The sequence below is a fragment of the Amblyomma mixtum genome, chromosome 1, assembly GCF_055824585.1.
Source record: "Amblyomma mixtum isolate Tamu chromosome 1, ASM5582458v1, whole genome shotgun sequence".
NCBI classification, from domain to species: Eukaryota; Metazoa; Arthropoda; class Arachnida; order Ixodida; family Ixodidae; genus Amblyomma; species Amblyomma mixtum.
Window position 1 is genome coordinate 279852935 of NC_143012.1, and position 25980 is coordinate 279878914.

The 25980-nt window shown below is 46.7% G+C and overlaps 1 protein-coding gene across 13 annotated transcripts in view; it reads left to right on the plus strand.

Moving 5' to 3' along the window:
- Window positions 1–25980, plus strand: part of LOC149371883 (protein lap4-like) — a 165985-nt gene that overhangs the window by 67175 nt on the left and 72830 nt on the right. For 12 of the 13 annotated variants that reach the window (XM_089566189.1, XM_089566191.1, XM_089566195.1 and 9 more), the window contains 16 exons: window positions 857–931; window positions 3053–3226; window positions 4211–4500; window positions 6494–6560; window positions 6901–7006; window positions 11859–11986; window positions 12511–12624; window positions 14512–14605; window positions 15465–15640; window positions 17107–17253; window positions 17912–18053; window positions 18583–18707; window positions 18788–18865; window positions 22625–22747; window positions 23777–24043; window positions 24403–24495. In XM_089566189.1, the coding sequence (XP_089422315.1) occupies window positions 857–931; window positions 3053–3226; window positions 4211–4500; window positions 6494–6560; window positions 6901–7006; window positions 11859–11986; window positions 12511–12624; window positions 14512–14605; window positions 15465–15640; window positions 17107–17253; window positions 17912–18053; window positions 18583–18707; window positions 18788–18865; window positions 22625–22747; window positions 23777–24043; window positions 24403–24495 (2199 nt within the window). The remainder of the gene's footprint in view (window positions 1–856; window positions 932–3052; window positions 3227–4210; window positions 4501–6493; window positions 6561–6900; window positions 7007–11858; window positions 11987–12510; window positions 12625–14511; window positions 14606–15464; window positions 15641–17106; window positions 17254–17911; window positions 18054–18582; window positions 18708–18787; window positions 18866–22624; window positions 22748–23776; window positions 24044–24402; window positions 24496–25980) is intronic. The other variant, XM_089566194.1, reaches the window with a different exon arrangement.

Sequence of the window (25980 nt, forward strand, 5' to 3'; positions counted from 1 at the left end):
AGTGCATTCTTGAAATCCCTAGGTGTGATTGCTTGTCATGGTGTCTTGAGGTGAATTGTCTTAATCATTAAGCTGGTTAACTAATTTCTGATAATTGCCTTTTTAACTAGCACAGATAGGAAACTGGTTGCAATTAAAGATTTGTAGCCGGCCATTAGTAATTGCCATATCTGTTATTAGAATTTTGGAAACACTATTATCCTTGGTGTTGTGGCTCGACAAAATTTAGCTACATCGTGCTACAATACATGCGCTTTCGAAAAGCATGCTGCCAGGGCTCGTAAGTGTATCCCACCAACACTGGTAATACTAGGCTGAAAAAGCCATTTGAGAATTACTTAGTCTTTCCAGAAACACCTGGTATAACTGTCACAGAAACTTCTTAGTTAGGAAAAACTTGTCCCAGTCTGGTGATAGAACCCAGGACCACAACTTATACGAGGCAGTCACTCTACCAATTAAGCTAACCAGGACAACTAACAGATGTCAGGGTGAGGCCTAATCGATCATAAACTCAAAGCAAGAAAAGTGTTGGCTTTGTGGTGCTGTAACTGAATTTGTGCAGGTAATTTCTGTGGTGGTGTTGATTTTATGGTTTTGTTCAGAAATAATAATGGCTTTTGTAAACTGCAGTATCAGCAGGCCTCTACCTCCTAATGAGTGCTTAATTTCGGTTGTCGCACTTTTATACATAATGAATAATTGCTTAAGTTGCTGCCTTGTTTCTGTTGCCAAAGTGATATGCTTCTATTACTTGAACTTACTTGAAAAACTAGTGATTGTGAACTGTTGCGGAAGTTTTTCAAGAAGCATTCGAAAAGCATTCAGGCAACACTTTGTGTCTGTTCTCCTGCAGCCCGTTGTTGTGGGACAACTATCCAGCCTCCAGGAGCTGTGGCTTGACTCTAATGAGCTTTCTACTCTGCCTAAGGTGAGCCCCACTGGACTCCTTATTGTGCTTAAAATGCTATGTAGGCACAAATTTCCAAAGAGGCCATTGAGCAGACAAAGATAGGCAAATGAGGGGATCAATATGACATGCACTTAAAGGAAGCCAACAGTTATCGAAACCAAGGAACACATAGGGGAATTTTTTTCTTCTTAAATTTGTAGTGTTCGTCGCTCGAAAATAAATAGTGTAATTATTTCATGTCTAAGAAGAGATTGATCAGAAGATTTTTCAGCCTTCCGTTTACCCCTACTTGTGTGTTATTCAGATAACTATGGCAGAAATTCTTGATGGGCTAATATAGTCTCACGCTTCAGCGGTGACACACTCATACAGCTCCAAACATGCGGTCTCCAATGCCAACAACCTTTATTGAACTCAAGCCTTCTACTTCATTGTTCATTTGTTCAGTGGTACTAAATCGTTGTTGTCATTAGAATTGCTTTATTCCGCACAGTCACTGTCATAATTGCTTTAAGAATGAAACGCCACATCACTAAAAACTGTCTTCGGCAGCGTCCTGAGAGAGTTGGGACTAAGTCGTAGGGGGGGTTTTAATAAGGGGAGATAAATACGTTCTCCCCGGTTAAGCGTGGCTGACACAGTTCAAAACCGCCCGAACCCCACCACGTGATCACCTATCCTACCAAGCGCATGCCGACCGTGGCGGGCCTCACTCTGAGGGAACAAAGGAACGACACTCTGGCTCACACAAACGGGCATTTATTACTACAACAATAACGCCAGCTCGCCACGAAATATGCGAAGGAATCAAGGAGTTTCGACTCACCAGCAAGGTTATGAGTGAATGTTCGCCCACGCTAGGAGAAAGGGTACTCTGCGGCTGGATGGGGCGAGGTGCGGGAGAACGTTCCTCCCCACAAGACTTCGCCCACCGGCGAAGAGCGGATCCTCGCGCCAAACGTCAGCGCGTGTCCAAGTTTAGGAGCCAAGAGGGCTGTCTCCCCTGCGCGCGCTCAACAATTTCGCCATCTGTGGAGCTCCTCCAACAAGGAGGGCAGGCGCCCTTCCTTGTTAGTTAACTAAGCTTGTGGGGGTGCATCGTAGGGAAGCCAACCACAGGGGAACACGGGGCAGGTCCCCACAGTCTCGAGATGAAGCAGTCTTCCTGCCATTTCAAAGCTCACTTCCCACTGCTTCCTCCATATTCCTTAGTTGCACAGGAATATGCACTTGCCAAAATCTTTTCAACGCTCTCGGTTCATCAGAAGCCCTGTAAACAGCACTGGAGTATTTTTGACAAGGTAGGATTGTCAAAACTTAAAATAAGGCTATTGGCTGAAAACTAACTGGGCTTTTCCGGTGCCGTGAAAGGACCAACATCACTTTGAGGTTGAGCTTTTATGGTTTTACTTGTTTGTACCCATTACTGTTTACTTAACACATAGTCCCCAACTCTGTTCAGTTAAAACGGTTGTGTAGGTGACCATATTGAGAGTTTTCCACTCCGGCAGCATGGCCATTAGCATGACAAAATGTGATTGATTGACATCTGTGACTGGTGAGATATAGCAGGCAGTGTAATCTTAGATATTGGTCTGGTTCTGGTGTCTTGTCTGCGAGGCTAGTTCATAGGGGGAGGACAAGCATCAGAGGTTTGGGAACCTCTGTGGTCGGTGGCTACGTTTGCCCAGACACCTTGTGACATCCCCAAGTTATGGTGCTCTTCACAATAAAAACTGAAACTGGTCATAGTGACTGTATAATTTGTCATTCCCAGCACAATGGTGCATTCGAGGCTTTGTGTGATTTTAACTTGGTCATTATTTGTTCGTTAACATATCAAAGATGAAACTCAAAATTTCCAAGGTTAATGCCTATTTATGCGGAATTTACCATTCTCTTTCGATGGGGGTGGAACCTTAGAGGCTCGTGTATTGTGTGATGTCAGTGACGTTAAAGAGCCTCAGGTGGTCGAAATTTCCGGAGGCCTTCACTGCGGCATCTCTCATAGCCTGAGTCGCTTCGGGACGTTACACCCCATAAACCCAGCCAACCATTTTCCAGAGTGTCACATTGTTAATCTTCAGTAAGGTCGAGCGCTGCTGTCGAACTCATAGCCTCGGCACTTGTCTCCTGCAGGAAATCGGGCAGCTGAGGCGGCTCATGTGTCTGGACGTGTCTGAGAACAAGCTGAGCCACCTGCCAGATGAGCTGTGTGAGCTGGAGTCCCTGACAGACCTGCATCTCTCCCAGAACTACCTGGAAGCTCTGCCTGAGGACATTGGCCGCCTAAGGAAACTCACCATCTTTAAGGTACACACCTTGATGGGAGAGCCATTTTTGTCTTATCTATTCGTCATTTTAGAGTAGTGCAGCAAAAGGGGAATGTGACGCTGTGTTGTTTGTGCGTGCGTGCAACACAAGCTGAGCTTTTCTTGTGTTAAATATTTGTTTTTAGCGCGATAGCGTCGAGGGTCCCATTCTGCGTAAAATCTGGTGTCAGTAGTAGCGTTGTGAATGAAAAATCTCCAGAGAAGCAACCTAGGTGGGCCATCTGGGTCATGTGACCTTGTAGCGTCATTACAACCTGCCTTGTAGTGTAATTACAACCTGGTCGCTAAAGCGCTGAGTTCCTCGGACTATGCACTTCTACAGATGGTGGCTCCTCTGTGTGGCAGCCGTGAGAAGCATATGAAGTTCCCCCATAGCATTACAGAGAAGTTTCATGATCAGAAAGCATTGAAGGACTCTGTCGAAACCGAAGCAGCATCAAGAAGAAATTCAGTTATAAATTGTTTAGCGGTTGTAGGTTACTGTCAGGGGTGATACAAGTATACAAACATCTAATGCATCATTTGAAAGAAGAAAACGTGGGTGCCTGTGCTCCTTTCATGAAATTCTATGGTAGATCAAAACCTCTGGCAGCAGCAATAGTGTATAGATTGACTACTCTATTAATACATATCTTTCATGCCATTTCCAGGCATGTTTGTTTGAATGTGCTGGCTTATTCTGTGGCATTTGTTCTTAGCTAAGCCCCCGTGTTCAGGCTGACCTAAGTCCATCGGCTCTATTATCATGAATACCATTCTAAATGCCAGGAATACCACCCATAAATGTTTTTTGTTAGAACTGTGTATGATGTTACAACTTGTTGGTGTGCAGAGAATACAAATTTCTACATGCGAGGCCTTGAACTTATCATCTTCGGTGTCTTCCTAAATCTCATGTATCTGTGCACTGTGCACCAAATGTATGCTACAATTCTTCCTTCTTTCTGCCGGCGGCCTTTGCCAGGTTGACCAGAACAGGCTGGGAAGTCTGCCAGAGTCCATTGGGGATTGTGTGAGCCTGCAAGAGCTGATCCTGACCGACAACCTGCTGACGGAGCTGCCCACATCGATAGGGCGCCTGGTTAACCTGAACAACCTGAATGCCGATTGTAACCAGTTGTCGGAGCTTCCAGCTGAGATTGGTCAGCTGGTGCGGCTGGGAGTGCTCTCCCTGCGGGAGAACTGCCTTCAGCGGCTGCCCCCCGAGACTGGCACGCTGCGACGTCTGCACGTGTTGGACGTGTCTGGGAACAGGTGGGGTAGTCTCTGTATGGTGGCATGCACACAGCTGTGGAGACATCTGAGGAGTGTCTGATTAGACTTGCCTTGGTGTTTCTGTATCTTTTTTTTTTTCTGTGGACACCAGTCAAAATGCCCGTGTGAAGGCTGGTATTCAAGCGTGGTAATGAAAAATGTATGATGTACTTTTTTTTTATTAAAAGAAATGTTGGCATTGTCACAGTACAAGAGAAAAAATTGTGGAAGACCACAGTCAGTCACAGTTATTTAGTCCGTCTGCAGGTGAAGGTGTTGGTTATTTAAAGAAAAATTTTTTATGGTTGACCATATCTAATGACTGTATAGTCAAGCCCAGATATATGGAACCTGGCTATTTCAAATTATTGGCTATATTGAGTACACAGATTATCCCCTTTAAAATCCTGGGCAAAAGTATAGGAAAGTCTCACTGTATATTGAACTGCAATTTTGCTGGATGTTCGATGCATCGAACTGCATGCTGACGCCCTCCTGCTAGCAGCGCTCACTTTCCGCGCATGTAGACAGGTCGGCTGCACGGCCTTGGGCACCTGCTGGCAGCTCTTGTGCTGTGAAACCGTATGACGAGGTGAACATAGGGCTGGCTTGAGGTTGCTTGTACTTGCTTTTCACCTCACATTGCTGCTATGCAGTGAAGCCAGTCTAACTGAAGCCTCACAGCTGCCCTTTCATCACCTGGTGGGCTTCGCTGCCAAAGGTGTTGAGGAAATCAACTTTACCTTAATTTTAATGAGCTACAATAATGTTTAGAGCGTACTGGTAACATGATTAGTAGGGGTGTGCGAATATCAAATTTTTCAAATACGAATCGAATACGAATACTTAGTTCCGAATATCGAATCGAATATCGAATAATCAAGGAAAGACGCATTTAACCACTGCAAAACATTTATTTGAGCATCCAAGAACATCACAGCTCAACTATCAATAAGTAAATGAACACAAAAGGTGTGTGTGGCTGCACAGAAAGTATCGATGTTCAGAACATTATTCTTAGAAGAGTGGAATTTTCACAGAAAATGGCTAGCACACAGCACTAATTGAATCTAGCATGCCATCAGTGCAAAAGCGCGTTGCTGGAATGAACATTAAAGGTTGTTGTGAAGGAAAACCACCTGCTCCACATGGTCAGGCAGGAGCATTCCCTTCTAGCTGAAACGACTTCTCCAGATACAGGTAATTCCCTCGAACTTGGCACTAAGTGGCAGGTATTGCGAGGTACTTCGTGCACAGCTTTGACTATACCAGCTTCGCAGGTACAGCCACAAAGAAGCTCACAAGCACAGTCAGCTACGGCATGGCCCAACATTACGCATGGCCATGGAGCGCATGGCTCTGGACGTCGCCGTGTTGTTATGTCTATGTCGATTGGACTTGCCCACCGAAATGTACGCCGGTGCTCGCAATAAAATATTCGGCTAAGTACGAATATTCGCATGGGATCGAATAATCGAAACAACACGAATACTTAGATTTCGAATCGAATACGAATAGCAAAAATTTAATATTCGAATTATATTCGAAAATTTCGAATATTCGCACATCCCTAATGATTAGACATCTCGTGATAGGCAGTGGCTGGTTCCAAGGCACTGTATGCAGTGGCTTCACTATGAAGCAAGTTAGAACTCACAGCACCTTGCGAGCGGTGCACTACCAGCATGCCAGTTAGTGGCATGGCGCTGCAAGAAGCACGTGACTAGCTTGGACGCAATGTATTGTTGCTTCTAGGTTACAGATACGCTTAACTATAGCCAGTTTTTATATATTGAACTCTTTCGCGATTCTATTCGAGTTCGATATATCTGGACTCGACTGCATATGATGGACCATTGTAGTTTTCTTCGGTGATGTAAAAGAGCTAAAACCGTATGTTGGGTTTTATTTTATTGCGTTTAATGTAGTGGCAAGCTAACTTTTTTAAGTGCGGAACTTATTATCCCCTCCTTCTTTTCTTTCTTTACATTAGGCTTCAGAATCTGCCTTTGACGGTGACTGCTTTGAACCTGAAGGCATTATGGCTGGCCAAAAACCAGGTAGGAGTGACACAAATTTTTTTTGCTTAAATAAAAAGCCACCTCAGTGGCTTAGTGGTTATGGTGCTTGGCTTCTAACCTGAACGACTCGTATTCAATCCCGGCCTCAGCCTTCACATTTCGATGGAGGCAAAATGCTGGAGGCCCATGTGCCCTGCGATGTCGGAGACATACGCACAGGTTGCGCCTTATAAAGGGTTAAGTTAACTTCTAGTCTTGAAGGTCCAGCTTGCCTCTTTTAAAGTGTTTGTCTTCTTGTGTCTTCTTTGTTCAGTGGTGAGAGGGGATGTTTTGGTTTTTTGTAAAGGCCCTGAAATTTGCTATTTATTTTCTTCACCAGTCCCAACCCATGCTCAAGTTCCAGACAGACTTGGATGAAGCAACCGGGGACAAGGTGCTCACATGCTTCCTATTGCCACAGCAGGATGACCACACAGAGAGCATGGGTGAGCATTGCGTGCTTGTGGGCTCTCTTCTTCCTGTCTGCCTTCCATCTCAAACTGGTTGTAATGCCTGTCTTCAGATATGGCATAACCCCAGTAATTCGAGTAACAGTTGTAGCTTTGAAGTGCATCCCATCTCCCAACCTGCATACCTACACCCTGCCTGCATTAGTGTTGATGCACTGGGACTTTTCCCAGTAGCATATACCTGACGTACGGTATTTACACGATTGTAAGTTGACCCCCCTATTGCATGTCAAGAAAAAAAAGGGGGGCGTTCTCGTTGGCGTATTCTACAAGGAAAATGTATTTGTCACTGGTCTGGTCGTCCACACTTGCGCCATTGTCCTCACTAGTGCTGCTATCATCATCGCCGCTGTGGTCCTGCAGCACTTCGTTAGCAACCACAGCAAGTCATCGCCCCACGAAATCCCGCACTTCGCAAACAACTGCTTCACAGCAGCGCGTGCGTGGAACGCTAAAAATTTTGCCTCGTGTCAGCTGCCTTACCTGCATCATCCATCCTGAAACGTCGAACTTGCGACCCAGCGTGCAGTTCATTTCTTCACCGCAAAGAATGGCAGCCTTCTTGAATGTAGCCATGAATGAGCTCCGAACACTTACTGGATCCGGAGCACTAATGACAATTGACTAAGCAATACAGTAAAAACTGGTAAAACGTGGCCGGCATGAAGTCAGATATGTCAAACAGAGCCAGTGAAAAACTATGCGGGAGTGGCGTCAGCTCTTCCATCAGCTGCCAGCACTCCCCAGAAGCACTGCCGTTCCAAGTGGCAGTGCTGCTGCGATTGGAACAGCGGATCTTCCATCAACTATCGGCACTCCTATGAGCACCTAAAAGCAAAAAAAAAAGGAATTGAAAGTTCTTTTGAACAAGCACACAGAATAGCCACATACTATTGGATAGAATCGTGGAGCAAACATAAAATTGCAACTATGCCGTAGTGTCCGTGATATCTCGTGTCTCATCTTTGTTAAAAGTTGGTGTCATGCTTTGGTTTCAATTGTAAGTCGACCCCCCACTTCCGATTTACAAAATTTTAAAAATGGGTTGACTTAAAATCGTTTAAATACAGTAAGCAAGTTCCCCTTGCTGCATGCCGAAATACATGCACGCTGAATGTTTTTTTCTTTAATGGTGTGGAAAATCTTTTCCAGACAAAAATTGCATAATTCAAAAATCAATTATAAAGCACTCACGGTTTCTTTCTCAAGGTTTGAGCGCATGCTTCATGAGCAAATTGTTGCTTGGTAGATGCTCGCACGGCTTGTTTGATATGAAGTAATGCGAGCTAAGATTTGCTTCCTTTCTTTTCGTTGAACTTTTTTTCAGCTATGAGATGTAAGTATTTGAGTTTGAATCATCCGATTTATCAGCTAAAACTTGAATTTGTACTTCTTGGAGAGCTACAATAGCATCGTTTTGAACAGTCTGTTTCTCTCTTTTATGAAAAAACCAGGGAGACACAACACAGTGCATTATGTCTCATAATAGGGTTTGATATGCGTTAGGACAGTTAAACCTTGGTTTAAAAAAGTAATTAAAATCGGCAGTTTGTTTTGTAATACGAAGATTTCGCTATGTCGAAATTTGTCTCCTAGCGTGCTAAGAATTCGCCAGAAATGCACTTCGGATAACTGACGGGAAAAGCCTTTTCTTCACCAGCGTTAACGGCGTTGCATGTGTCTAGCTTATGTCAGGAGCATGGGAGCTGTGCTAACCACCTCATGGGTGACGGGGAGACGCACTTTTCTTGAGTTTTGCTTTTGCTGTCATCGTCATCCTCTCGTAAGTGCCCCTAAGCACACCACCAACACGACGACGCTTTCCGCCGCTGCCACCGCTGCGACCTCGTGCCCGTTGGCGGTGGCCTTGTGGCGGGCCATGCTATCTGCCCCACCCCCACTCCATGTTGCATCTGCCATGTGACATTCCCTGTCCCACTCACGCTGCGGTGCTCCCGGCTCCTCGCCACTTCGCTGCTGTCGCGCAGATGAGGCAGAGCATGTCACATGGTACATGCAACCATGTGACATGCAACCATGTGACATGCAACCATGTGACATGCATGTACCATGCATGGTACATGCATGATACATGGTACATGCAACATACTTTACGCTTCCCATGGTCACACAGTATTCGAATGATGCAAGAAATGGTCCGCATTTCTTGAGCCACAGCGGGAAGGGCACTCACGTTTTTGAAATTCTAAAAACTGATATGGCTACTACTGGTGGCTGGCTACAAACCTCTAATTGCCATCAGGTGCATATCGGCAGTAGTTGAAAAGTTAACTGTTAGAATTTAGTTACTCCCTTTACTAATTAACACGATTCTCCTGTTTTCTGACATCCGCCAACACTGGCATTGCTATGCTGCAAAAAACTTCTCTTTACAGTGGACTCTCGTTAAACGGAACCTCAAGGGACCGGGAAAATATGTTCCGTTTATCAGGAGTTTCGTTTAGAGAGAGAATAGGTTCAGCATTGCGCAATCCGCTTCTGCTTGATCCCTACGCGGCTGGCGCTCTCAGCGCCAGCCGCGTTGGCAGTCTCAGCGGATCTCAATTTGCGAAATCTAGGTAATAAGGAGAACGGTACACTATGAGAACAAACTTTATTAGAGAAAAATAAGCAGTGAATTTTTTTTCCAGTAGTACTAGTACTGAAATTTAAAAAAAAAAATGTCAAAAGAGTGGGAATTACCACTTATTGGCTAGTGAAAAAGGATTTTATATTTGCTTGTTTGAGCTCTCGCAGCCGTTTTTTGTTAATGGCATCACCCATACTTGACAGGCTGTGCAGAAACACTTCCGAACCTTCTTCTCGTTGGAAGAAACTCTTCAGCATTTGGACTGCCGATTCCGCCTGCGCAGGTGTCACCACAGGATCAGAGTCAGCGGTCTCGTTTTCAAGCTCTTCCTCCTCGTCTTCACTTTCATCAGGGGGGCAGACATCAGCTATAATGCTGTGCACGGTATATTCTGGGCACGTTGCCACATCGCTGTCGATCTGGACATATTCATCAAGTTGAATGCCCATCGCAGCACAATTCTCTAGTAGCAAATCTTCCTCGGCTGCGTCGTGAACATCATCAGGCTCACTCTGTGTGCTGGGTTTTTCTGTGGTTGCGGCAAACCCCGCATGCCTGAAGCAGCTGGCAATGGTGGTTGCACTAACCTGCCGCCAAGCATCATCCAGGAGGTAAACGGCACGCAGTACATCTACCTTGTACTCTTTCCCCTGGTCCATGCATAAGAGCATCCTCCTAAGAAGATTTTTGCGGAAGCGCGACTTGAGCGCTTGAATCACACCCTGATCCATAGGCTGCAGCAGTGCTGTGGTGTTCGCTGGCAGGAATTCCAGCTGTATGGACTTCAAACCTGGCACAGTTCCGTGTCCAGGGCAGTTATCCACCAGGAACAAAACTTTCCGCTTGTTGCGAGAGAAGCGCGCATCCTCGCGATAAATCCACTCACTAAAAATGGCTTGCGTCATCCACACCTTGCCATTGGCCTGGTATGAAACGGGCAAGGTTGCGACGTTTTTGAAGCAACGAGGATGCTTCGATTTGCCGATCACTAGCGGCTTCAACTTATCGCTGCCCGTCATGTTGGCACCGATAAGGACGGTCAGCCTGTCCTTGCTCAGTTTCCCTCCGGTGCATTTCTCTCCTCTAAATGATAGCGATTTTGAGGGGAGCAACTTGTAAAAGAGTGCAGTCTCATCTACATTGTAGATGTTCTCTGGATCGTATTCCTCCAGAATCTCGGGCAGCCGTCTTTCTCGCCAGTCTCCGCATGCCGTCGCGTCAGCAGCGGCAGCTTCCCCTGAAACAGCACGAAACACCAGTCCATTGCGCTCTTTAAACCGGGTCAGCCACCCCTCGCTGCACGAGAAACCCTCGATGCCGAGGTGAAGAACAAATTCTTCCGCTTTTGCACGAATTAGTGGCCCGCTGATTGGGATGTTTTCACTGCGGGCTCTGCGCAGCCAAAGCACCAGGCATTTCTCCAAGACTTCGTGGTCAGCCGCTTGCAGTCGTTTTCTTTGAGGACCAAAGCGTGACGTCTCGAACGCCTCCCGCAGCTTGTCCTTGTCCTGAAGAATTCTTGTTAGGCTGCTTTTGGGGACGGCGTACTTCGTCGCTAGCGCCGTTTTCGTGAAGTGACCACTCTCGGAGTCGTTGATGATCTCCATCTTCCTTTCCAACGCAAGTGCATTGTGCGGTCGTTTTTGCGCTGCCATCGGACCGAACAAAAGCTCTAGGGCTTAGGCCTAACTGAACACAATCGCCGTGAACGCGAGCGAGCGATGCGGAGGGCAGTGTACGAGCAAACCGGAAACCGCCGGAGACGGAAACCGGAGAGGTGACGCGGGGAGGAGGAGGAGGGGAGCATTGATGCGTACCGCAATGGCACTGCGCTTGTCCAACTAGTTGCGGTTTCGAGTTTTTCGGTTCCGTTAACGCGGTGGTCGCAAAATTTGAGTTCCGATTAACGAGATTTTTTTTACATTGGCTTAATACAAAACCAACCAATCGCGAGGCGTTTGTTCCGTTTAAGCGGTAGTTCCGTTTAACCGATTTCCGTTTATCGAGATTCTACTGTATCTGAAAATGCCTATTCTTAAAAATTAGTGGCGGGCTTCCCTGAAACACCTAGTATATGGGCATGTAGGCATAACCAGCACGAAGGAGGAGTACCTGCGCAGGAGGGATTGCTGATGCTATCGATTGGGCTCCTGAGGGTACTTTAAGTGTCGTCCATTATTTTTTTTTTTTTTAAGTGGGAACACTGGCATGACTGTGTGGCTTTTTTTCTTCCCGCAGAAAACCTGCTCCGAGACAGCACAGAACAGGACAGCCGGCTCAGCTGGGACCAAAAGGCCGAGAATCGGTCGTCGGCCGTGAAGTTCGTTGAGGAAGCTGTGGAGGAGAAGCCAGACAGGGACCTGGAGGCAAGTGCTCACTAGCTGTCGTTCTTTCCTCCTCTTCACTCACTCTCAGAGGCATTGCTGCAGTAACCTGTGTGCCCACACTGTCATCTCTCCTAACGTAGTATGGTCAAAGCCGGACATATCAAATTATTGCACATTGCTGCAGGAAGTACACTGCTGGCATGGGTGCACCATATTCATCCTTCTGGGTTATAGCTAAGCTAATCTTTTGCCATGTTTGATATATTGAGTTATTGATATATCAAACTATTTTTCAACCTCCTTCTTGTGCATTATATATCCAGGATCGACTGTACACATTCAGTGTGTTAAAACTGTTTGCCCATCTTGCAGCAGTGCTGATCTGCGAAAAGACTATGCAGCTGTAACAGTTAACGTTATCTGAAATCTAGGGGAAACCATGAAGGTCGTTAGACTTGCATTGCTAACTCGTGACTAAACTGAAGTTCGTTTATAGTCGTTTTTACAGTATCCTTTGAACTGTGCCATGCCATGCACTCTTCATATTTCTTCTGTTCTTTCAGACTCAATTTGTTCGTCATGATACTCCTCACCCAAGGGAGCTGAAGGCGCGGCACCAGAAGTTTGTGCAGAAGACCAAAAACATCGACGGTCATGTGATGTCACACTCAGACGAGGTGAGAGGAGCCTTCAGTCATCAGGTTCAACTTCAGGGGAGATAGAAAGCTCCGTGCGCTGGTGCATTTTTTCTTTAAATGCACTGTTTTTCCGTGATTTGTTTTTTTTAGAGGAGCGGTGGTGTTTGCTGTGAACTTGTGAAGGAATGGAAGTGGAACGTTAGTGTGTGACTGTCGTGGCATCAAGTTGAAGTATGGCTTGACTGTACCTTTTGCTGGGCTAGTTGGTGCGACATTGGGTTCAGGAAAGTAAAAACAGCGCTAAATTCTACACAAAACATACAGAAAGACGGACAGCGCCCGTCCTGTCCATCTTTCTGTGTGTTTTGTGTAGAATTTAGCGCTGTTTTTACTTTCCTGAACACTTGACTGTCTTCCGCCACCTCGGTGGCTCAGTGGCTATGGTGCTCGGCTGCTGACCCGAAAGACGCGGGTTCGATCCCGGCCGCGGCGGCTGGAATTTCTTTGGAGGAGAAATTCTAGAGGCCCGTGTACTGTGCGATGTCAGTGCACGTTAAAGAACCCCAGGTGGTCGAAATTTCCGGAGCCCTTCACTACGGCGTCTCTCATAGCCTCAGTCGCTTTAGGACGTTAAACCCCATAAACCATAACCACTTGACTGTCTTCCAGGGGATTTTTTGTGGACCTCAGTGGGACTCCATTTATGCATTCTTGCTAACTGGCATTTCATATTTGATGTTATAGATGTGTGTGGAGCTTACTCTCACTAAAGTATCATACAGTAGAATCTCTGTTACATGAACCTACCTGGCTGATACAAATACAAATTTCACGATGATACGAGTTCAGAAAATTTCCTGGCCAAAGTGCATTTTGTATATAATGTGCAAAATTGCTAGTGTTTCGAATTCCCAGCTCGAAGCGAAAAGTTATTTTGTTGGAATAACTTCGAAGCGGAGCGAACAGTTTGCAGCTGTTATAATATTTGAAAGAAAAAAAGTAAATTCAATAAAGTTCAGTAGCATATGTCAAAATATCGTATTTTCCTCGGTTCATTGGTTTCAGTCCGCATTTTGTGTTATAGTCGGAACCAAGGTGTGAATATAACAGGAGATTTTTTTTGATCTCGCTGAAGTTACTTATAGCGAGCTTTGTCACCAGACTCGCAAACTTTTAGGAGATGCCATCTTTTCCATGGCCTTTGAGCGCAAGTGAACATTGAAAGTGAAAGTAGTGGCAAAGCGCTTCGCAGTTCTGACACTCTTATCGTGGAGTCTTTAATAAGTGGCATTTCACCTCTCATGTAGTTTGGTTCATTGAAGAGAATGATGCATCATTGGGTTCAAAGCCAACGCTGATGCAGCTCTTGCCGTGGGCATGTTGGTAGCTCTGAATTATCTTTGTCTTCATCTTCCATTCTGGGCCTTCCTTACTGGAAATGCAGCACAGCTCATGCAGCGGCACATTTGCTTTCGCATCTGGGCATTGCCGCATCACGTGCACTCATCGGTGACTTGTCAAGGAGTGCAGACGTTGCAGGATGTTTCTGGATGCTGCCACCTTGCATCATCAGTGATTGTGAAGAGGTGTTAGAGCTCAGGAAATCGACTGCTTCTTCCAGCAACTTGGAAATTTGGAGTCGAAACATGTTTTCTGGCTGAAGCCGATTTACTGAGATTATACTCATAGAATACGAATATTCGGCAACCAATTGTATTTCCTGGTAGTTTTTTTTTCCTAATTACCAGCATATTTTGTCACATTCTTAAACTTCAAAATACTTCTAAAATATTTGAGTTTTCCATGTATTGCTATCCACTTCGAATCCTTAATTGAATACTGCGTCATTCACTTCATTATTTGAAATGTTCAAATATTCGCACAACCTTAGAGCTAAGCTCCCATCTTGTTTTGCTTTGTCCCCAGGATGGCGAGGTGGGTGTGTACCGGCCACATCGAGCCAGCACTGGGTCCATGCAGTCCACATCATCAGTTGAGACGGCGCCCTGCCAGTCACGAGGTGATTTGCTTGCTCCTGCCATGTGCTTTTCTGTGCTGTGCTTTGTTGTTTGGAATGTTTTTGCTGTAGTGTGGGCTACCTTTGCTTTTGCACCGCTGGCTGTGGTAGAGCAGCAGCTGCATTTTGGTGCTGCAGAAAATGAAAGTGAATTACTACTTGGCCATTTACACATGTTACAGGATCTTGAGTGTCACAAAATTCGTTTTTGGCAGTTTCACCACTGTGGCCATTGTGGCTTGCAGCAGCTGTTGAGCAGTCTCTCTCCTGTGTGTGCGTTACTGTCTGTTTGCTCTTGCAGTGGTAGTGGATCCATTCCTTGCATGAATGAAATTCTTGAATGACAGCTTTGTTGCTTGTTGTTTGCTTCTTTTCTTTCCTCTTTTCTTTTTTTAGCATTTAAAGCTTAAAAGCAACATTCAGCAGGTTTTGGCAACCAAGGTTAATGAAATATATATAAACTGCGCAGCAAAACTTGGAAAGGTCTTCAAAGAAAGACTTACAGTCCTCATGCCCACCTGGTAGCCTGCATTGTAGAAGCTTGTTCAGCTAGATAAATGAGCAGCAGAAGATTGTATCTGCATAGTGCACTAGCAGAAGTGTAGGAATGACACCAGATATGCCACAGACAAGTCTTTTTGTGTAACGCTTGGTGGTGCTTCTGTACCCACTGGGAATATTCTTTGCTTACTTTCTCTCTTTTGTAAAATGGTAGACTAGCACATCTTTATATTTGGGTCCTGCATGTTCATTCTGTCTCTTGAGTGTGACAAGCCATTCATGATGAAACCGATCCGCATCTAATGGTGTCCTAACGGCCGTGACCTTGGCTGGCACCCCTGTGTGTCACCCCTGGGAGCAGATGGAGATCCAGGTGGCCGACCTGGCAGTGGCAGCGACCAGGAACCCGATGGGCGGCCAGTGTCAGTAGCCGAGGAGGAATCTCATCATGCTGCAAGGGTTGCACAGAACGGAGTAGCCACGGTGGCCCAGGTGGGCGGCAGCCCAGAGTCTTCGGGTGACGAGGACGACAAGCGAGTGAGTTGTATGGGATAGAACAATGAACTTGCCAGTTTACACAGATTGGCAGGCTTTTCGGGCTGTCAGGAAAGCCATTAGAACTGGTGAACCAGATCTAAAATACTGTTAGGAAGTGGGATTCTTACTCGAGAGTTCCAAAACACATAGGACATAAGAGGCTTATTGATGAATGGAAATGAATTTCATTCATGGATGATGCTGGGGGTCGTGCATGCATTCTTTTTGCTTTTTTTTTTACCCTATGAACTACAGTTAAACCTAGCTGTAGCGAACCTCCATATAGCTAATTTCTCTATACTGCGAGGTTTCTGAGTTCTCCAACGCTTCCATTTGAAGCGCGTGTATTTGAGACCTCCATGTAGCAAAGGTGTTGCAGCGGTTAACATTGATATAACGAACTCACTATGCCGACTATCTGTTGGCTTCTGCTGAGTCATGAAATTTGGTGGAAAAGTTTGGCGACGATGAAGCAGGAACTGACATTAGAGAAAAGTCCACGTCGCAGGGAGCAACTGCCGTTGACAGAAGGTGGCATGCTCCATCACTGTCGGCGCATCTCCGCTGCCTTCGCTTTTGGAATGTCATACCACATGACAATACAACAGTGCATGCTCAAAAGCAGTGAAAAATAATAGGACATAGCAAAAAAGACATGGCATGAGCAACGCAAGACAACTGCCGCAGCAGGGTTGCTCGCAGGATACTGGCGCCAATAGCTCTCGCATGTTGGGAGCGGGGACGCAAGTCGAAGAGCCCGTTGCATGGAGCAGCAGCGGCGGGTGGACAGAGAAGGAACATGAGGGAAGAAACAGGTGCCTCAGCGGCTGGTCTACCGGCAGTGGCGTGACCATGTGCTCTTTCCTCTAGCTCGGCCACAGTGCCCCCACCTCCCCTACTCTCCCCACCCCACTCATCATCGTTGCTCAAGCTGCGGCGGAGGTGGTCGAGGCCCCTGCCACGTCCATGCTAGTGCAGTTGTCCTTTTGAGTGTTCTTGCAAAAACTGCATGTAATGAACGCCTGGATGCAGCGAAAAGTTCCAGACTTTTTTTCAGCTTCATTGTATCCAGGTTTAACTGTATGCACCAACTTACTTGCCCAACAAGCCATGCTTCTCGAATTCAATGCGGAAATAAGATTTGGGTCTGTAGCATGCTGTCTTCTCTTCTGCTTTCTTCCAGCCTGATTACAACATAGAAATCATAAATTCACACCTGATTTCAGTGACTGTTTACCTTTGTAATTCTATCTTCTCGTACAATCAAACACTGCCTTTGCTTCATCTGTAGTAAATGTCACAGCAAGACAAAGTCGCTGGTTATTTGTTGGTGACACACTTCTAAAATGTCCTCTGTTTTTTCATTGCTGGTGAACTGTGTGTTAGGTTTCTGTAGCCTACCTTGTGCATCGCCACATTTGAGTGAAGATGCAAATGATTTTGTTTTTTTATTCTTCTTTGCCCAGGAAAGTGACCGGCATGTGGCGTTCACGCATGAGGGGCCTGAGGAACCAACGGAACAGCAGAAGAACCGCCTGCATCGCCGTGATACTCCTCACCATCTGAAGAACAAAAGGATTCATATGGGCAGCACTCGTGAAGATCAGGAGAAGGTGAATTCCGTGCACGAGTGCTATATATTGGCCCTCAGTGGCCACTGAGTAGAAAGCTGGCAAGCATGATGCAGTCGACTCTAGTTTTCGAGGGGGGCGCTGGTCTTAAAACCATTTTCCTTGTTTTCCAACCGAAATTAATAAAAACTTTGCATGCTTGCGCAATTTTTGGTGCAGATTCCAAAAACGCATGTTGTTTTTTGTGGAGGTCAATTACTGGCTTCCCTCGTGTAATTTGCACACCCCCAACTTTTTACATGGATTTAAAAAAAACAAAACTTCTTTTTACTCACATATTTCACATACTCTGCTACGCTAGACCACCAGCATGTTTGGGTGCGCACAAGGCAGGCTTAGGAAGACGGGCGCTGCCAAGGCACCGTATGCAGTTGCGAAAGGTGCGAGTGGCGAGGGCACGAATTCTGCTCCATTCACCCCACTCGCTAGTGCATGCTTACGGTTTGCTATCCAGGACGAACAGTTGCGTGCATGCCCAAATTCGAAATTACCAAACCGTTTGCTGTTAGGCTTGCTGCTATTCTGCCGGGCCGCACGCGAGGGTGCCATTTTATTGCCCTTTATCTGCTTTGCCTCCCACTGCTTGGTTTGCGATTGATCGTTGTGCGTTTATGGACCTTACTGGACCTCTTCCTTCCAGGTTGCATCCATATTGATGCAGGCTCTCCGTCGGCCAGAAGAGGAGGAACCCCTGCCACCTCCGCCACCCTCACCTCCGCAGGAGCGCCAGAGGATGGACTCTGAATCTGAACTAGATGCAGCAAACACATCATTTGGGGACGGTGAGGGCTTTGTGGAAAGCTTCCCAGCCATTCTTGTTACTGCTAGCGAATAAGCATATGGCACATAGGGGGCACTCTTGAATGACCACTGATAACTCATAGGGTGCGGGTATGCTGGATTACTGCATAAGTGTGTGAATTAGAATCTGTACTGTCAGAATTGAATTTATGCCAGTGGTGTGGATCAAGTGAAACGCACGCGTGCATGTTACTGCTTTAACCTGTGTGAACAACAGGTGCTGGATGTGATTCAAGTTTCGGTGTCTAGCTTCTTAACAAGCGTAGTGCACGTGAAACAGCTGCTGATGCATCTGTGTCATATCACAAACAAAGGAGCAAGTAGGCATCAACACCCATCGTTTGTCCCCGTCAGCATCTTTAGAAGCATAATGTCCACACTCTTAATGGGCATTAGCTTCTGCTGCATTATTTTGCTTGTAGTATGCAGGGTTATGACTGCATTGAATAATATGCTTGTGGAATGGTAGTTTATAGCCTATCGTAATATCCAGTGTGTATGTTCTTGCAGGTGGTGCTGCGCCTGCTGCTGTAGTGGAGGAGCACATGCGAATCTACGTGGAGAGGAATGCTTCCGGCCTTGGGCTGAGTGTGGCTGGTGGGAAGAACTCAACACCGTTCAAAGGGGAAGATGAGGTCAGTGCCACAACTCACTGCTTGTCCCTGTCCACTTCTGTTCCACACATGACACTTGAAAATGTGGTCCTGCTTTTCAGGGTATATTTATCTCTAAGATCACCGAGGGAGGACCAGCTGAACGGGCGGGCCTAAGAGTCGGTGACAAGATTCTCTCTGTGAGTCTAGAATTGAATGCGGTGCACATCAGGGCTCTGGAGCTTTGTAGAATTTGGAAAACAAAAAAAAAATACCTGAATTCATATGACTCGTTGCAGTGGCTTTGTCATTTGACTGCTGGTCCCAAGGTCGCGGGTTTGATCCCAGCCATGGCGGCCATATTTTGATGGAGGCGAAATACAAAAATGCCCATGTGCTGTGTAATGCCAGCGTACATTAAAAAAAACCTCCAGTGGTCTAAATTAATTTGTAGCCCTGCTCTTCAGCATCCTTCATAGTCCACGTGTCGCTTTGGGATGTTAAAACCCACAATTTACAATTTTGGAATTCATATGTGTTGGCTTTTGAAAGGAGAAGCTTTGATAATATGACTTTAGAGGGCTGCACGAGCGTAGAGAACATTTTGTGCTTTGCCTACCATCGTTACACGATTGTAAGTGGACTGAAATGTAAGTCGACACCCCCCCATATTGCATGTAAGAAAAATAAGATCCTTGAGGCCGCTGCCGCTTATCCTCAGCTGCTATCGGCTGCTGCGCGCAAGTGTGCCCATGAGCACATTCCAAGACTAAAATGCTTCAGTCACCGAACTACCCATCCACACTTGAGCCATTGTCCTCATTAGCGCTGTCGTCGTGATCACTGCTGCAGTCCACAGCACATCGTTACACGTCGTCGTTCAGCAGATTCTCGCACTTCGCAAACAGCCGCAGCACAAAATCGCGTGGAACAACTGGAAATTTTGCCTCGCTGCAGCTGCCACACCTGTATCATCCGTACTGAGATGGACTTGCGGCCCGGCACGCAGTTTGTTCTTTCGGCATGAAGAATAACAGGCATCTTGAATGTAGCCATGAATGAGCACCGGACGCTTACCGGACTTGGAACACATATGACGATTGAAGAAGCACTACATTAAAAACTGGTAAAACATGGCAGGCAGTTGTCAAATGCGTCAAAGAAACAACGCGTGAGTGGCGTCAGTTATTCCGTCAGCTACCGACAACCTGGCACTGCTGTCGTTCTGAGTGGCAGTGTCACCGCGATTAGAACAGCGGCCCTTCCACCATATATCGACACTCCCTCGAGCACCAAGTGTGCAGTTGAAATTTTTAAAAATGCTTGGAGAACGCTTAAGCTTTGGCTTTAGGAGCTGAACGCGATAACGTTCTCGGGTAGCTGCCATTGGCCACCGTGCACGGTTAAGGGGTGCCGGTTCTGCACGTTAACGAGCAGCTGCTCAAGGCCAGCACCAAGAGGGTTGCGATGGACCCCTGCAGCGAAAATGCAACCACGTACAGTTGAACCTCGATATAATGAAGTCCTACTTGCAGCCGAAAATTTCGTTACATCGCGAATTTCGTTACGTCGAGGTTCCCATGTTTCAGCTGTCAAAATAAAGTATAACTGGTTCAGGAACACTGCTTGTTGATGGGAACTTGTAAATCACTTATTGAGGAAATACGCAAGAAAATCGAGTAATAGTATCGCTAACAAGGGCATCGGATGTTTTTTTCTACATCAGGAGCATAATGAGTGATAGCAAACACCGCGACGGCATCATTTTTCTCCCTGTGCGCATAGCAAAAGAACGAGCGCAGCGCCTAGTACTGAAAGCCGCCACAAGATGTCGCTACTGGTATCATCATCATCAGCATTGAACATTTGCAGCCGGGGACGCATCAGAGAAAAATAAAGAAAAATGTTCGCATCGCTCACGCCGGCGCGGTGGGATTGTGCTCGCGGCGCGGTTCTACTCCGACGTAGCGCGAGCGCGCGTGCGCGCGCGGCACGGCGACGTCACGTCCGCGAAACAGTGGCGCCCGATCGCCAGCGTGTTCGGCGGCTACCGGCGCGCTCTGACGGCATGGAGGAAAAAAAACTAAGGAGGGAGCATGACGTCACGCGGCCAGCGTTCGCAAGCCGAGTGTTTTGAAGTCGTTTTATCCCTCAGTTTTTCGCTCTCCGAGCCGGTCCTTTATGTTTTGATTCCGGTATGTTTTAGTGCGCGCGTATGCGCGACCAGCGGCGCGGGCGTCTACAGCAAGGAAGTTGATCTACAGTTAGTCTGCCGCGCTAATCGGCGCATGCGCGCGCGCAGCGGGGCTAGACTTTACCGCACGCTATCACGTGGTGCGATCACGGGGGGACACACTCTCTTTTTTTTTTTGCTATATCTTTACTTGTTAAGACGAGGCTTCAAGGTTATCGCCGGACGCTCCCTCCTCAGTTTTTTTTCCTCCATGTCTGACGGCGCCCGGCGCGGAATGCAGCCGGCTGCATTTCGCGCGGGCCGCGCCGAGAGCGCGCCGAAGCCGCCCACCCAGAATGCACCGCGCGCGCCTCCCACGCCATGCCTCCCCTCTACCCCCTTCGCCACTCGCCTCCTCTGCCAGGGCACGTTTTTTTTTTTTTTTCGCCGCTCACCCGTTTTAAAGGTACGACCACACTAGCTCCACGAGTTTGTCAACACTGAAGACTTTTTTTTGTTGTTCTCTACGAGGACATCGCACGCAAAAAAAAAACGAACGGACGCTGCAAGAAAATTCCGGTTTGCGCTTTCACGTTCAGAGTCTACAGCTCGCCAGTGGCGTCATGGCGCGTCTTGAAACTTCCATGCCGCGGGCTTTGTATGCGCACGACAGATGGCGCGGCGGTACGTTCTCGCAGATTCCCACACTGCCGGCAAAATTGGCGCGTAAAAGGGCAAATACAAACTGCGTTTCGTCTCGGCTAAACTTTTAGCTCTCATTCGATTGTCAAGGTAGCTCCTGGCACATGCATGCGATGCGCAAGGACTTCGTTACATCGAAAGTGCGGAGCAAAATTACTTCATTAAATCGCGAAAAAAAATACATGGTTTTCAATGGGGAAGTGATTGGGAAATGAAAAAAATGCGTTACATCGCGAATTTCGTTACATTGAGGTTCGTTACATCGAGGTTCGACTGTATTTGCACCCCTGATGTCTCATTCGCATCGCCTTTATTTATGGTGCCATCCTTTGGTTTAGATTTCAAGTCGACCCTCAAACCTCGGATTTTCAAATTTTAAAAGATAGGTCGACCTACAGTCGTGTAGATATGGCAAGTAGGTATATGTGTTTACTTTCTAATTTGATGGTGAATATTGACCTGTCTTTATTTGTATTGGATGTGCTGCTGTCCCAATGTGTTTGAGGCGAGTGCTCATTTTGACATTGCAAAATATGCTGCTAATATGTAGTCATTGTCTGGCTGTTGATGACCAAAGCACATATTTTCCTCAGTGCAGTATCGACTTAAGCAGCAGCAGTCGGTAGAAAGTGGTCTTTGAAAAATTTATGAGAATGCTCGGTCTAGGTAAATCCAAGACAAAAAAAAAACAAAAGAAAATAAAAGCTCTTTCACAAGCCAGCCCATTATCTTACTATGTAAGACCTTCCGGGGTATTAAAGGAGGATAAGCTCGTTTCACAAAAAAAAAAAAAAAAGAATTACTGGAGTGGGTCTCATTCTCCTCCTCCTCTTTGTGAGGAGCTATCGCAGTCCTGATGGAAGCATTGAGAAACGTGGTGACCTGGTAGTGCCTTACACCCTTGCCCCCTGTGCGACCTGCATGCATCACAGTACACATCGGACACATCATAAAGTTTGCACGTTATCCAATGGTTTGGTGTGGGCCTTTGCTTATCAATAACACTATGAGATTGTTCTTTTTTTTCGTCTATATGTGCGTAGGGTGACATCTTTGACTGTCAGTGATATTTTTTCTTCTGCAGGTCAATAATATGTCTGTAGTGGACATAGACCATTATGAGGCAGTGAATACACTCAAGGCAGCTGGCAACAGGATTTCCTTGCTCATTGCACGAGAAGCTCAGCGGCCCACTTCGTCTTTGGCGGTAAGAAGACGGCATTGTGACTGATGTCTTATACCCCTGTCACACTAACAAATTTATTGTCATTCGAACCTAATGGCATTCAATGCATCGAATGTCATTCGGTCTCTTACGGTGCTACACGAAAAAAAATAGTCCAACTGAACGACATCAGTACGCATAAAAGATGTTTGAAATTGTTGTGCAATGTTTCAAAAGCGGGTGAGAACATTTGTGTGCCGTATTATAAGCTTAAAATATTATTTGCGGCCATTCTGCACCACTTTAGCCACCAAAGCCAAGCCAAGTACTACAAAGTCAACCACAAATCCGATAAATGTAAACAAACAAAATGGCTGACATGGCGGCGCGCGCACACGCGTGTCTTGGAAATGGCTTCCAAAAGGTAAACTGCTCAGTTACGTCTTTAAGTACCTTCGAGCTTAACGAACGTTGCGTGCCAACCGCCAAGAATCACGCATCCCAAAATGACCAACGGTCGCGGGAAAGACGCTGCTTCACGCTCGGCCGCTGCGGTAGGCTGCTGAGACCGAGAGTAACAGCTATCCACAACAGCCTCTAGTGTGAAGAGATTCACACAAACTAACTTTTTTTATCAAAACTAAATAAATGCACTTTCTAAGCTTAGCAGTGTGCACATTATTTTTTCGCGTCGCTTGTTCCTGCTGTGTATCTGGTGTCCAGAGTACGCATTCGGTTCGAGATCGAATGCGAATGAGTTCCCCTAACTCATTCGATGGCGAATGTCATTCGAACCTAATGACATTACATGTTCCCGTGTAGCAGTCGCTTAATGACATTAGGTGCTAATGTCATTCGATTCGAATGACATTAAATTTGCTAGTGTAACAGGCTAAATTTGCTAGTTTGACAGGGGTATTAAAGACTCGTAGAAAAGTGCAAAAATGGGTGTATTGGCGAACTTCTGAAAAATAAAAAATAATTGCACAGCTCCTGCTCTAGTTTGTGGCACCAATAGTACAGAGAGAGAAGAACTGACCACAGGTTGTGCCTCTCACTTGTGCCTATCAGAGGGAGCCAGTGACTGTGGCTGCTGCACCACCCAAGGCACCGCTGCAGCAGACTCGTTCCGAGCCCCTGCGTCCCCCGGAGGAGGAAGAGCCTCTTCCCCTGTCAGTTGCTGCATCATCAGTGCCCCAGCAGAGGGCACGACCACCCGCCACTGGAGGAGCCCAGAGCCTGCTGGCCCCACTGCACCCTGGAGATGGTGACCAACGGTCGCTCCCCACCACACCTGAGCCACGCACACCCGAGCCAGACTTCGAGACCAAGCGAGAGGTATTCATTGTGTGGATGACATTGTCGCATGCTGATGAAAGAGCTGTTAAAAGCATGACTTGCTTGTTATCGACTATGAATGAATGCCCTTTGCTGCTTGCTTTGACATATGGAGCAGTTAAGAAATTTGGCCCTAGATGATTGGGACAGGTCTAGTCTGATGTGTCTTATTATGACTGTTTTTTTGTGCTTCTTACTTGGCCGTGAAGATCTTTCTGTTCTTTGATGCTGAGAGTTGTCTTATTATGGTAATTTCATGTCCGTACATTTGAACCCTGCAGTGTTGCATCTCTCTCTGCAGTCGCAAGTATTTTTTCAAAATCATTTCAGTGTTGTGCATACTGTGTGCTTTTCTCCAGATCATCTATACGACACTGATAAGGGACCACAACGGCTTAGGGTTTAGCATAGCTGGGGGCAAAGGAGGCACACCATACAAGGACGGCAGCCAGGTGAGTGTTCTCTGCCTTTGTTACTTTTTTTTAGTGTGTTAGCACTTAAGCCCACACTCACCACTTTTTCCGTTGTCTGTCTAGAGCCTCTGGTAGGTGGCCCACCTGCCACAGTGGGCAACGTGCCAGCAGGCTTTATGGCCAACTATGCAAAATGCGTTAGCACTTGAGTCCGCAAGCGATTTTGGCAAACTTTGTCTGAAGCCTGCTTGACCTTGAAACAACCTAGGTGGGCCACCTAAGTCAGAGGACCTTGTGCTGTCATCACAACCTTGTTATGTCGGATAGTGAGCAAACTGCCCAGCATGGCAACTGGCAGTTCAGGTAATGATTTGTTGTCAGAGGTTGCTCGGGAAGACCAATCTGGGTCTCTCAAGCCCATCCATGGCAGCACCTGCTATCGCAGGGCAGTGGCGTATCACTTACCCGCTGCTCCACTGCTCCAGGAGTGTTGTGTGGACTCCCAGCGATCTATGAAAGTAATGTAGAGAACCTTGAAAACGGAGACTCAAACTGAAACTGAAACGGAAGTGAAAACCGATGTGTTAGCTCACCTAATTCACATTTGGCCTAACCATGCTGAATTGTCCGTCATTTTTCTCATTTTGGCCATGCGATGTGATTACAATATTGGCTTTAATCGAGGAATCGCCTTGCGTTAGTACAGTAAAACCCCGTTAATGCACAGTTGGCGGGGATGCAGGAAATGTATGCACTGTACGGTAATACACCTTAACTACTACAAATTTGCCATTCTTCACCCTCTGAGACTGCAGAAAAATTGAGGCACAATAAATTTCCCATGGATGCATGTGAGTGCATTTTAGTCACGTCCTGCCGACCAGAACTCTGTCATTTTCCATTGCCGCCTTGGCGGTCGTGCAGTGACAACAGCAGTCTCGAAATCAGCGAGACCGGGAGCAGGCTTGTTCGTGAGGCCCAACTTCGTTGTGCTTTGCACCGCCGAACACAAGGCTGCAGCACCGCACCGCAATTACATGCGCAGTGCGAGGTCACACGGGCTGGGTGGGGTGACAGTGATGGTTGCTCTGATGGGGCTGGCAACAGTATTACAGTGAAATCTCGATACAACGAACTTCGCGGGGTCGCGAATAATCGTTCGTTATTTTGAAATATCGTAATAACGAAAGACTCGCGAAAAAAGGTAGTAGTATTACTGGACAATGAAAATACTGTACCTTCAGGAAGGGCACATGACAAGCTATGTAATTTTCAAACAGGAACGCAAACGAGAGGTTCAGCGCTCGTTTATTTGAAGAAATCCGTGATTCTGGCGGGTGCGACACAGGCGCCCCAGGACGAACTCTTCAACGTCAACTTTTTGGAGCACAGAATCAGGCACATCGCTACAACGTCCGATGAATGTGCAAAGTTTGCCTATGGATGCAAGAACCTCCGCACTAGACACAGGTTCGGCCGCTTGGTCTGCAGGCGGCGAGTCGGCATCGTCGTCCAGTTCATTTT